The 14,188-nt window shown below is 39.1% G+C and overlaps 1 protein-coding gene across 3 annotated transcripts in view; it reads right to left on the bottom strand.

Moving 5' to 3' along the window:
• PHF20 (PHD finger protein 20) overlaps nucleotides 1–14,188 on the bottom strand; it is a 152,043-nt gene that overhangs the window by 75,809 nt on the left and 62,046 nt on the right. Inside the window, exons 6-9 of one of the 3 annotated variants that reach the window (XM_058562786.1) lie at nucleotides 10,183–10,570; nucleotides 6,467–6,580; nucleotides 5,570–5,758; nucleotides 4,863–5,042 (exon numbers count right to left, since the gene is read on the bottom strand). In XM_058562786.1, coding sequence (XP_058418769.1) covers nucleotides 4,863–5,042; nucleotides 5,570–5,758; nucleotides 6,467–6,580; nucleotides 10,183–10,570 — 871 coding nt within the window. The remainder of the gene's footprint in view (nucleotides 1–4,862; nucleotides 5,043–5,569; nucleotides 5,759–6,466; nucleotides 6,581–10,182; nucleotides 10,571–14,188) is intronic. The other 2 variants (XM_058562789.1, XM_058562788.1) reach the window with 2 other exon arrangements.

The raw sequence follows: 14,188 nt of genomic DNA on the forward strand, positions 1-14,188 counted from the left end.
ACAACTTCCTAAGCTGTCTCTTAACATAAGATAGAGTTTTCTTTTTCAGTAATGGTAGAATAGCTCATATTGAAACAACCCTATTGCACACAACCATTATAAGCGTTGGAAAAAATATTTTAAAAAACCAAATATCTAAAGACACTGAAGAGCAACAAAAAGCAGGCAGAAACAGAGTCAGACATTTGGAATAAGAGAAGGGCACTAGATGAGTCTCCCATTTTTTTCAGGCTTTCAGGCTTTCAGCCTAAAGCAGGCTCCAGTCAGTAGCACTGGGTAGCTAAAACTCAGGTAGAAACCTTTAGTCTTACTGGTTGAAGAACTAGAAGAAAAAGTTCAGTGCAACTACAAAGCTGGAAAGGAAGGGGGAAAATCCGAGAAAGAAGAGAGCCACAAAAGAGTGGCTCCAATTTCTGCATATAAACTCTGCCTAAATCTCTGGCTGCTCTCTGAATATATACAGAGTCCAAGCAGCCCAACTAAGGCTAAGAACTGAACAGAGGTTTCAGCTGTTGCCCACTGCAGGAAAAGAATCTGGAGTTTGAGTTCAGTCAAATTAACTGCCCTTTAAAACAAAGAAATCAGTATTCTTCAGAGAAACAACATAATCTAAACTCTACAACACATCAGTCACATTGCCCAGGATACAATCCAAAACATCAGACATATGAAGAAAAGGGAAAATGTGGCCTGTAGTCAAGAGAAAAGTCAATCAACGGAGATTAATCTCAAGATAACCTAGATGCTGTACTTAGTAGGCAGGAACTTTAAAGCAGCAATTAAAACTATGCTCATAATGAATAAACAGATTGAAAATCTCACCAGAGAATCTAGGGGAAAAAAACCAAATGGGAATTCTAGAACTAAAAGTATCAGAAATAAAAAAATTCACTGGATGGGCTTAACAGCAGATTGGAGTTGAGAGGAGAAAGAATTTGAAAACAAATCAAAAGAAAGTATTCAATCTGAAAAAGAGGGAAAAGATTAACAAAACAAAAAGTCAACAGAGTCCCAGTGACCCATGGGACAATATCAAAAGGTCTAACATAAGTATAATGTGATCCCTAAAGTAGAAGACAGAGAGAATGGGACAGAAAAAAATATTCACACAAATAATGGCTGAAATTTGATAAAAACATCAATTTTCATATGCAAGCTCAGAGAATCTCAAGCAGGTTAAATACCAATATAAAACAAACTTAAACACATCATAATCAAACTGCTAAAAACCAAAGATAAAGAGAAAAATCTTGAAAGCAGCTAGAAAGAAAATAACACATTACAAAAAGAGAAATAAAGACATGAATGATCACTAACTGCCCTTCAGAAACAACTGAGGTCAGAAGACCATGAATAACATCTTTAAAATACTTAAAGAAAAAAAACCTGTAAACCTACAATTCTATATCCAGTGAAAACATCCTTCAAGAATGAAAGTTAAATAAAGTCATGTTCCGATAAACAAAAACCAAGAGAATCTGTCACCAGGAAACCTGCACTACAAAAACACTACAGGAAAAATTTCAGGCTGAAAGGAAATCTTTAGGAAGAAATAAAGAACACTGGAAATGGTAAATGTGTGTGTAAATCAGACTATCTCTTTTTTTTTTTTTTTGTCGAGGAAGATGGGCTCTGAGCTAACATCTGCCAATCTTCCTCTTTTTGCTGAGGAAGACTGGCCATGGGCTAACATCCATGCCCATCTTCCTCCACTTTATATGGGACGCCGCCACAGCATGGCTTGCCAAGCGGTGCGTCGGTGCGCGCCCAGGATCTGAACCCGTGAACCCCGGGCCGCCTCAGCAGAGCGCGCGCACTTAACCGCTTGTGACACCGGGCCGGCCCCCTAGATTATCTCTTTTATCTTCTTTAAAATACATAATTATTTAGAGTAAAAATTATAATACTGTATTGTGGATTTTATAGCATATGTAGATATAATTCATGTGACAACTAGAGCATAAAAAGACTACACAATGTTTTACATTAGGTGGTTCAATATTAACTCTAAGTAAACTATGAAAGTTAAGGATATATATCATAATCTCTAGAGTAACCTCTATAACAAATGCTAAGAAGTATAGCTAAAAGCTAATAGATGAATTAAAATGGAATTTGAAAAAAAAATATTCTATGGGCTGGCCCCGTGGCTTAGCAGTTAAGTGCGCGCGCTCCGCTGCTGGCAGCCCAGGTTCAGATCCCAGGCACGCACCGACACACCGCTTGTCCAGCCATGCTGAGGCGGCGTCCCACATACAGCAACTAGAAGGATGTGCAACTATGACACACAACTATCTACTGGGGCTTTGGGGGAAAAAAATAAAATAAATAAAAAAAAAGAAAAAAAATATTCTATTAACCTTAAAAAACAGGAAAAGAGAAAGAGAATAATACACACATAGGATAGGGCCGGCCTGGTGGCTTAGCAGTTAAGTGCGCGCACTCCGCTACTGGCGGCCCGGGGTTCGGATCCCGGGCGCGCACCGACGCACCGCTTCTCCGGCCATGCTGAGGCCACGTCCCACATACAGCAACTAGAAGGATGTGCAACTATGACGTAAAACTATGTACTGGGGCTTTTGGGGGTAAGGAAAAAAAGGAGCAGGATTGGCAACAGATGTTAGCTCAGAGGCGGTCTTCCTCAGTAAAATGAGGAGGATTAGCACGGATGTTAGCTCAGGGCTGATCTTCCTCAAAAAAAAAAAAAAAAACAAATACATAGGATAAACAGAAAACAAAAAGCAAAATGGTAGACCCAAAAGCAACCATATCAATAATTATATTTAATATAATCAGACTAAACATGGCAGTTAAAATCAAAACTCAACAATACGCTATCTACAAAAGGCACACTTTGAATTTAAAGACACAGTTATGTTGAAAGAAAAATGACAGAAATAGATATGCCATGCACATGGTATATGATACAGAAAGCAAAAAAAAAAAAAAAAGCTGGAGTTCCTGCACTAATATCAGATAAAGTAGACTTCAAGTCAAAAACTATTATCAAAGATAGAGTGATATATCATATTACAAAGGGGGAAATTCATCAGGAGGACACAATTATAAGTGTATAGACCTAATAACAAGACTTCAAAATACATGAAGCAGGGCCGGCCCCATGGCTTAGTGGTTAAGTGCGTGCGCTCCACTACTGGCGGCCCGGGTTCAGATCCCGGGCATGCACCGATGCACCACTTCTCCGGCCATGCTGAGGCCGCGTCCCACATACAGCAACTAGAAGGATGTGCAACTATGACATACAACTATCTATTGGGGCTTTGGGGGGAAAAAAAAGGAGGAGGGTTGGCAATAGATGTTAGCTCAGGGCCGGTCTTCCTCATCAAAAAGAGGAGGATTAGCACGGATGTTAGCTCAGGGCTGATCTTCCTCACTAAATAAATAAATAAATAAACAAACAAACAAACAAACAAAATACATGAAGCAAAATTGACAGAATTAAAGGGAGAAACAGACAAACCACAATCATGGTTAGAGATTTTTAACACCCCTCTCTTGGTAATTGATAGAACTAGACAAAAAAAAAAATCAGGGGCCGGCCCCATGGCATAGCAGTTAAGCGCCCACGCTCCGCAGCTGGCAGCCTGGGTTCAGATCCCAGGCATGCACTGATGTACCGCTGTCAGGCCATGCTGTGGCAGCATCCCATATAAAAAAAAAACAGTAGAGGAAGATGGGCATAGATGTTAGCCCAGGGCCAGTCTTCCTCAGCAAAAAGAGGACGATTGGCGTGGATGTTAGCTCAGGGCTGACCTTCTTCACAAAAAAAAAAAAAAAAAAAAAAAACTCAATGGAGACTTTATCAGAAAAACACCATCAACCACCTTGACTTAATTAACACACACAGAACAGATATACAACAATGGCAGAATATACATTTTTTTAAGTGTGTATGGAACATTCACCAAGACGGATCATATGCTGGGCTACAAAATAAGTCTCAACAAATTTAAAAAGACTGAAATCCTACAAAGTATGTTCTCTGACCACAATGGAATTAAATTAGAAATCAATAATAATAAGGCATCTATAAAAACCCCAATACTTGGAAATGAAACAACACAATTCTAAGTAACTCACAGGCGACAAGTGAAATCACAAGATATTTTGAATTGAATGCAAATGAAAATACAACATATCAAAATTTGTAGGACGCAGCTACAGCAGTGTTTAGTGGGAAATTTATAACTTTAAATGCTCATATTAGAAAAGAAGAAAGATCTAAAATCAATAACCCATGGGGCCGGCCCCATGGCGTAGTGATTAAGTGCACGCGCTCCGCTGCTGGCGGCCCGGGTTCATATCCTGGGCGCGCATCGACGCACCACTTGTCAGGCCATGCTGTGGCAACATCCCACGTAAAGTGCAGGAAGATTGGCATGGATGTTAGCTCAGGGCCAGTCTTCCTCAGCAAAAAAAAAAAGAGGAGAATTGGCATGGATGTTAGTTCAGGGCTGATATTCCTCACAAAAAAATAAATAAATAAATAAATAAAATCAATGACCCAAGTTTCTAGAAAAATTTAATGGAGGAAAACAATTAAGATCAAAACAGAAATCAATGACATTTTAAAAAGACAAATAGAGAAAGTTAAAGTAAAAGGTTGATTCTTTGAAACTATCAACAAAATTGATAAATCCCTAGCCATATTAATCAAGAAAAGAGAGGGAACACAAATTAGCAATATCAGAAATGAAAAGGGTATAGCATTAAAATGATAAGGAATATTATTAATAAAAGGTAAAAAAAAAACATGAGAAAAGTCCATTTTTTTAGTTTACAATCAAAGCAGAAGCAAAAGTATATATTAGAAGAGGATTATGTTAACTTTAAATATGAACCTGCCACAGTAGAAATCTCTTGTAACTCAGCCAGGGGAGGAGCCGGTTCCGTTTTCATAGTGTTTTCTCCCATTGACTTGCAGCTCAACTCCAAGCCTGCAGCCCCCAATCCATTCCCAGTGGAATGGCAAGATAGTGCAGAGGAGACCTGGCCAGCTTCCAAAGGAGATTTCAACTGACCTAGAAGAAAAAAGAAAGATTGGGGAACATATACATGCATAAAATCTGAGAACCAAAAGCCCCACAACGGACTAAGAAAGCCAGGGACTTTTTAGAGGAAGTCATTCATCTCACAGCATACAAGAATACATTCACAGGTTCTAGCACACACAGCCAGGGCTGTGAGCATATCAAAGAAAGAGGCTAAGTGAAGGGAGGATTAGCTGGAAGTGTTAACAAAAAGGCAGAGGCACTGGAGTGAGAAGGTACCAGAAAGACAGAGAGAAGGACAGGGCTCTTCAAGCACTGTACCTTCAACCCAAAATTCAGACATACATAGCAAAACCAATCACAAATGCAAACAGAAAGTTTGTCTATTGAATCATCAGTGAAGAATAATATATTATAAGAAACACTACAGCCCATTCAATAACTTGATTTCAAGACCATCTAAAACTTGTGGAAGGCAGTACACAATGATTTTAGATTGGTTCTCACTAGATAGGCATCAGGTTGGCAAGACAATTCCAAAACAGACTCTGACTCACCTTCTTCAGATTCCTTGGTACTGGATGATGTGTTTTGCAAAGAATCAGTATTAACCGTATCAACCAAATCTGATCCAACCAAGTCAGGATCTAGGATCTCATGTGTCCCATTAGTGGACAGCCTGGAGGACCGTCTCCTCGATAAGTCTTTGTCAGTGTTTTCTGAGTAGTTTTTTGACTTTTCCTGGGCTATAAACCATTAAGAGAGTTATAGTCAAGAGACCAGGAGAAACAACTCTGCTATTAGAGATTTCTGGATTGGTTGCCTCTATATGGGCTTTACAGAAAGACTTCTGGAATATTAGACCAGTGATAAAAGGAAATATCCTTTCCTAGTTTATAGTTTTAAGTAAAGGCACAGCCTCTCTGCCAGGATAGAATTTTCTTTATTTAAGGATTCACAGTCTGAAAATATGTGCAAAGATCATGTCCCAATCTTGACAACAAAGTTCTATTTTGGGGCTTCCCAACATAAAAGTCTATGTACCAACTTCCAAAGTCAATAAGGTTTACAGAGCTTAGAGCCATCACAAATCTTTTTTGGAGCCACCAGGGTATTTTTTTTAAAAATCAATAAACAATATTTTTAAAGTTTCACTCAGCATATGAAATCTATCCCTTCCTAAGCCATTACATTTCCAGTGGAATCCAAATCAAATGTAGTTTATGGGTTTGGAGATGACACCACTGAACCCAACATTAATAACATTTGTGCTTTGGGATTTGTTTTTCATCTAGCAAAACTCCTTCTGATCTAACCACATCCCACTCATATTAGCTCCTGTGATCAAGGACAAGCATTAGAGCCTATAGGGAATAGGAGACAACATCGTTATAGTGGAGGCTAACTCAATCGATGTCAAGTTCTAGCCACACATACACAAACTGGAGACTCACATGAATTTTTGTCAAGCCGAGGACGTTTTAGTGGGACTTCACTTCCTTTTGATATTTTCCGTCTTCTCAATTCCAAAGTTATTGGTTGCAAAGTTTGAGAGTTTGAATCTACAGCTACAATGTATATAAAACCACACACAAAAAAAAGGTATGTAATTTCTTAGTATCCAATCCTCATTATTATATATAAATAAAACACATTCATATACATATACACACACACACACCCTTGCAAGATAAACAGACCCTCAAAGGGCATTCTTACTTAAGCGAAAAGAAAAAAAAGTGAAATGAGTGTGATAAATTACTTCCTTATGGGAGATGCTGAGACCTTGCAGACTGACCTCCTAAATCTCTTTTTTTGGTCTCTCCTATGACCCAGCTTTGGTCATACACGTCTGTCCTGAAACTTTCTCTTTAAAACACTATACCCCAACACGCCTACTTTAAAATATGAAGATAAACCGGCAACAGAAAAGTCATTTTTATCACCATCAAATCTTCTCTTCAAAACTTGGCTTAACCAACACTCAGGAAATCCACCATGCAGGCTAATTCCTAAAACCCGTATCCTGGGACTATGACTTTATTATTATTTTCAATCTCTACTTGCTAAATTAGTTAGCTTGGCACTGGTCCTTGTTCTGAGCAACCAAAAAGAGAATATCAACATTTATAACCTCTTAAAAACAATTCCAGAAAAATCTCAGGAGACTATCCTATTTGATAGCGTTTCAGGCAAGGCGGCTGATCACTAGCAAATCCAGCTCTAACATAATTTAGTAGTGCAGACGCTAAACCCTTGGATAGTACTCACTCTTTATTTTTAAACCTAACACTTAAGAAGCTTTCCCTCAATCAGGAAAGATGAGAATCCGAAAGGCAGGCAGAAAAAAACGAAAGAAAAGAAATTGGGAAGCTTGGGGGGAAGACAGGGCTAAGGAGTCTGATGAAGGCTAAAAGGAGAGAGAGAGAAGAGGAAAGGGAAAAGTGGGGTAGGGAGAAAGGGAAGGAAATGGAAAGGAAAGAGGAAGGAGGAGAGAGAAGACTCATCTAAGACCAGTAGCTTCAGATCTGCCATGTCAAACGGCCAAACAAGAGACAGTGCTGAGCTGAGAAGGCAAACGTGATGAGAGTGCTGAACTCCTTGGCTCTTCCTGTGTTCCATCTTCCTGATGTGCCAACATTAATTTGTTCCAAGTGGTGGGAACTTGGAGATCACACACATTTCAAACTAAACACAAACACAACATCCCGCCCTAAATAGCTCAGATCCTCTTCCAATCAGGTCTGTACAATCTAGAGAGCTCAAGGCTCCACTGAGTCAATGAACTTATTCCAAGCAATTTTCAAAGGGGATTTGAAACATATATGTGATACTGGCAAACCTTCTTCACTTTGATAGCATATACAAACCAAGGCTGACTATACAGAACTGGAGTGTTTCCCAAACTCTTCTTACAGTAAGAATCATCTGGAAGGATGTAAACAATTCACATTCCCAGACCCTGCTCCAGAGATTCTGACTGAGGAGGAATGCGTCAGGCAAGTGTTAACAGTCAACTCGGAAAACACCATTTCTCTATTAAATTGATTCTATCTAGCGTGCAATCCTAAACCTACAAAATAAAAGCAACAATCTGAATGCCCTTTTTTATCTGAGTGAAGGTATGTGGCTTCATAGGAGCAGTCTGCAAACTGGAGAGCTAGTACCCCAGCACACACTTCCCAGAGGGTATACAAGCCAGAGCATGAATAGCCAAAGGGGAGTCTGTTTCAGAAAATTCAATTCCCACATAGACTGCTTCCTAAACTGAGATGAAGACACATCAGATGTCTACCAGTTTACATTTTCCACCTCTCCTTGCATAAGTGCCCTTCTCTCACTTACATAAAAAGGCCTGCCTCTCACTCATCCCACATCTTAATATGGTACACTGCCCAGGGGTTTAAAACCTCCAGACTTTCTCAAATGGAGTTCCTCATTTGAACACAGAACACAGAGGTTATTTTCTCAATTCTCTCAAGGGTGGTTTATAACTAGTACCATTCTCAATGCACAGAAGAGAAGTCGATTCTTTACAGATCATTGATGCCTTGGGCATTAGAGTTTAATTTTCTCCTGGAACCCTGTTGAGAAAACTAGTGAATTTAGGCCAGTGCTGTCCAATAGAAATATAATGAGAGCCACAAATACAAGCCACATACGTAATTTTATATTTTCTAGTCGTCACGTTAACAAGTTTAAAAAAAAGTGAAACTAATTTTAAGAATATATTTTATTTAACCCAATACATCCAAAAACATCATTTCAACACTTAGTCAATATAAAAATTATTAACATTTTACATTCCTGGGTTTTTTTGTACTAAGTATTTGAAATCTGGTGTGTTAATTTTACACTTACAGCACATCTCAATTCAGACTAGTCACATTTCAAGCGCTCAATAGGCACATGTGGCTAGTGGCTACCATATTGGACAGTGCAGGTCTAGGCTCTATTTAGGCCTGGGACAATTCCAGCATGCTCAGCTCTTGAGGCCGAAACCTAGTTATAACCACTAGAGGGGGAGGTGCCTTATTTCACCTGGGAAGAAATCTCCTCTTATCTAATTTCCTATCTTAAAATTAGAACTCAGATGTGAGAAGGCTGTCTACTGTGAAAGAGTACTAATACATTTATTTGGAGTAAATTAAAGTAGACTTTTTTCCACAGAAATTAAGTCTGATGTAGCTGTCCGGACTGATAGAGAGGACTGGCTTTGCATTCCACATCATAAGACAACAATGAATGAGCTAACACTGTAGTTCCACAGTTTTGATGAAAACATATTTTATGTCATATTTTATATTTTAAATATATCTTTTGCAGCTATTTAAACTTGTGAGAAAAAATAGATATCACTTTGAAATGTGCTAGGCGATTCACAATTTTTCAATATTCATATACAGACTATGGAAGCAAGAATGTCTGAAGACCACTGCCAGATAATCACAGGCAGCAGTCAGTCTAGAGATCCTGGGGGCTCCTCACGCCCCTGAATCAATCTAGAGAAGGAATGTTTGGATTAGGAAGAAATTCAGGATTTGTTTCATTCTTGGTTATTCTAGAATTCCAAATTTCAACTTTTTTTAATAATTGTGTATTCCTCCCTAAATCTGTACCCTCCAACCTTGACTCTTACCAATTGGCCATCTCAGCTTTTTATTTAGACTCTGAAAATTTCCAATAAATAATCACTCTCCAGAGAGCTCAATTTCAAAATGCCGTCCTAGGTCCAGTATTCTGTGGTCCCACCTCCTTCAGATGCCCACATCTATTTACTCCTCCTCCCTTCTTCTTTCATGTCTCTCATGAAAACTGTACTTCCTGATCCCAGGTTCTATTAAGCTTACTTAAACGGAGATCATTTGAATAGGCACAAGCAAAAGGCCTTAGCTTCTTAGGTTTCATCATATAAGCTGAAGTGTCTAACGAACAGTTATCTACCACCCCAGAAGCTCAGTCACAGACATGTTTCCCAACTTATGTTCATCTGCATACATGCCTCCCTTAAACTTCAGCTCCACAGACAAGATTTGTTTTCAAATCACAGGACGATTCGAAGTCAGTTACAAAAACTAAAGGACTGAAGTACAGAAATCATAAAGAACCACAAAGGGCCACAGAAGAACACTCTGACATTGCCCATTGCAGGGCCCACTGGGAAACTCACCAGCAGGAGCTATGGAAGGGGGTCTGCCTCGTTTTCTCTTTGGCTCCCTCAAGTTTTCTTGTGGACTCTTCACAATGTCATTTTCAGGTTTCTTATCCACTTGAGCCTCTCCATTGTACTCTCTGTCATTTTCGGAAATGTTCTCCTTATCTTCCTTCTCGTTCTTGGGAAGGCTTTTCTCTGACACCTTCCCCTTTTCAGAAGAGATTAGATTTCCTTCTTTATCAGACTGCTTGGGTCGCTTTTCTGTCTTTAAGGCTTTGTCCTCTTTGTCTTTCTTCACATTGACCGTGGCTTTTCTCTGCTCTTTAAACTTTTCTCGTTTATCAGGAGATGATGAAAGACTTTTGTGATCTGTCTCTTTAGGCCTAGCATTACCCACAATATTCTAAAATGAGCAAAATAGCGATGAAACAGACTTTGTGATTACTTGCAAATATAAAATCATATGGTTTTTTGCAAACTTATGAAAACAAACAGACAAATTATAAGAGGACATATGCCAGGTCACTTAATGGAAAGCACCACTGAAAATATCCACCCATACAGAGGCTTTGAGAACCAATCCTAAGTTTAAAGAAAACAATAGTCATGTTCAATTCCTTCTGAGACAGAGCTATCTCCCTTATGATTAATAAGTCACTAGAAAATAATTAAAGGGACACATGTACAAGAAATCCAGGGACCTCTTCTGGTAAGCAATCTTTCTGACAGAGATGTTCAAAGAAAATACTTTCACACCCTGCCATTCTCATCCCAAGCATGAGAGGCCTTTCAGAGGCCTGGCTCAGTTTGCCAGTGGATGCTGATGCCCTGTATAGAGAAGAATCCAAACTGATAACTGGAGGCTGAACAAGAAAGCTGTAAAAATTTTCCAACTCAGAAACAGGGTCTTTGCTTCCTCTACTGGGTACAGGCTGTGCTCAGTCCAACAAGCCACCTACTGTGTTACTAGCTACTGAGTTTTTGTCCATCAGGACGACATACTGCTTCTTGGTTACTTGCCTCCCAGACTACTTTCTTTAAAACTCATCCTAAAAATCTTGTGTCCTAGTATGACTGTCACATAATAAAGCCAGCTCTGAAAGGTCTGGAGTTTCTGAAGTTTACAACTAAGTTTATTTGTGTATGTATCTCTCTTTCAAGACCTCAAGAGAAGAGCAGGGACCACCATATCATGTTCTTATAGGATCCCCAGCACCTAGCACACACTTGGTGTACAGATCTTGGCCAGAAGCAGAAAGGAGTGCATAAATACTCACTGAGTGAAAGTTTAATTTGTCCCATAGGGGAAAATAATAAACAAGGAGAATCCCTGTAGTTAGAGCCTAGAAAGAAATATTTTTTCAAGTCCCCAAAATTTTCTGAAAGTAATCAGGTTTGAGAACAAGCACTCCTCAGTAACTGATGGCAGAAATACAAATTGCAACCTTCTAGGAAGACAGGAGGGAAAGGGGTATGCTGGCAATTTGGGTCAAAAGACTTAAAAGTTTATACTTTTGAATGAGAATGAATTCCTAGAAATGAGATCTGCTAACAGAATAGTAAGACTCGTACACTCAGATTTACAAATATCCTTAAATGACCATTAGGGAATTGGTTACACAAAGTAGGGTTACATACATACCATAGAATACTGCATAGTCATTAAAAGCCATATTCTCATACAGTATTAGGAACTTAGGAAAATATTTTGTTAAAAGAAAAGAGCAAGTTATAGAATAGTAATATACTACATGACTCCAATTTTGAAAATATATATAAATATTTAACAAAAAACACACAAGGATATACATCAAAATGTTAAGAGCAATTGTATTTAGGTTATAGAATTATATAGTTTTCACTTTTTTTGTCCTTTTCTGTACTTTCCAAATTTTCTACAGCAAACATATTATTTTTGTAACTTCAAAAAAAGATAAATGTTCCTAAAATATAGATTACCAAAACATTTAGGGCAGTGGGGTCCTACAGAAAAAAAAACTCAATCTATTCTAATACTATATGAAAAAGGCTTTAAAAATTGTCTGACATATATTTTTAAGAAGTCTTACTTTGTAAGTGGCTACTACAGAACCCTAGACTATTAGGGTTGAAGAGAGCTGAGAAGTCATTTATCTAAAAACCAATATGCTCTCTTGGAAAAGAAAAACAAGCAAACAAAAGCCATGGGCCTGTGCCTGACCACCTGCAGAAACATGAGATGAGGTGAGACACAGAGGCAGCGGGGAATTGAGAACCAAAGCATCCACAAATCCACACTGGGTAAGGTGCCCACCTCCACGCCAAAGCACCACGAGTGCTATCAATCCGTTTACTGAGCACAGCAGAGTAAACAGTTGAACGTTTGTTATCTAGAGCCCTGGACATCCGTTTGGGGAGGTTCTGCATATAATCTGACAGTTCTGGACAAGTTCTTAATATGGTCCTCTACTCATTCCACAAACTCACACAAAAATTGTTGGGGGTCGGCCCGGTGGCATAGTGGTTAAGTTTGCACGCTCTGCTTCAGCAGCCCGGGGTTCGCAGGTTCGGATCCCGGGTGCAGACCTATGCACTGCTCATCAAGTCATGCCATGGTGGTGTTCCATACACAAAAATAGGGGAAGATGGGCACAGATGTTAGCTCAGGGATAATGTTCCTCAGCAAAAAGAGGAAGATTGGCAGTGGATGTTAGCTGAGGGTCAATCTTCCTCACCAAAAAAAAAAAAAAAATCAAGGCAAAAAAAATTTTTTGCCAAATTTAAGGCCAAAATAATGTTTGAGTACTATGCAGCTCCTTAGATGCCCGAGGGGCAAATGATCAAACAGAAAACATCTTCAGGGCTAAATCTTTTTAATTTTGTCACTTTTCTGAAAAGGAAAACCAGCAAAAGACAAAAACGTTCGTGAGGCTACCTTTAAAGATATCATATACCATGATCCTTTGAAATTGCTAAATATATGGACAGAAGAAGAATTCACCAAAATCTGTGATAAGGAGAAGCATTTGATCGTCATAAGAAAAGACACAACAGGTTCCAACATCACCAAATACTGTCACATCAACAACCACCTAAAGACGTGAGTAACAATTAGTAACAATCAGAATTTTTAAAAAAATCAATATCCAAAATTTCATCTCTCTTTCTCCTCAACTATTTCATTAAGACATAAACATGAGAGCCGGCCCCGTGGCTTAGCGGTTAAGTGCGTGCGCTCTGCTACTGGCGGCCCGGGTTCGGATCCCAGGTGCGCACCGACGCACCGCTTCTCCAGCCATGCTGAGGCCACGTCCCATATACAGCAACTAGAAGGATGTGCAACTATGATATACAACTATCTACTCGGGCTTTGGGGAAAAAAGGAGGAGGGTTGGCAATAGATGTTAGCTCAGAGCCGGTTTTCCTCAGCAAAAAGAGGAGGATTAACATGAATGTTAGCTCAGGGCTGATCTTCCTCACAAAAAAAAAAAAAAAAAAGACAAACATGAAAAAGACTACAGGGGAAAAAAGTCACGAAGAAAGTAGGCAACACTTGTAGATGATCCTATCTATGTGCACCATATTTCTAGTATCAAAACTCAGGTCCTGTGCTCAGGCAAATACATGCATGGTGATTGGGACAAAATGACAAAAGGAAACAAAATTTTCAACCGAGGCACATCTAGCGCAAGTGATTGCCAAATCCATAACAAACTGTAGCTCTGTAACCATCAAGTCATGGTCCTGAGCTGAAGGACAAAGTTAGGGCAAGAGAAAACACACTCTAGATCTCCTCAAGCATTTCAGCAAGTTCCCTGTGATGGGTAACAGCTCTGGGGGCAGGACACAGGGAGAGAGAAAAAAGAATAATAACCAGACACTTTTGAGAAAAGATGAGCAAAACGGCTAACAGGTAATAGTATCCAAGTACTTGGTGCTTTTGAAAAGAAGAATCTGTGTTAAAAGGAAATGGCAGAGAGAGACAAACATTTATAATATCTGAAAATTTCTGTATTGCTTTCTGGTGAAATCAGGTCGGATG

Source organism: Diceros bicornis, chromosome 19 (assembly GCF_020826845.1).
Source record: "Diceros bicornis minor isolate mBicDic1 chromosome 19, mDicBic1.mat.cur, whole genome shotgun sequence".
Lineage (NCBI taxonomy): Eukaryota > Metazoa > Chordata > Mammalia > Perissodactyla > Rhinocerotidae > Diceros > Diceros bicornis.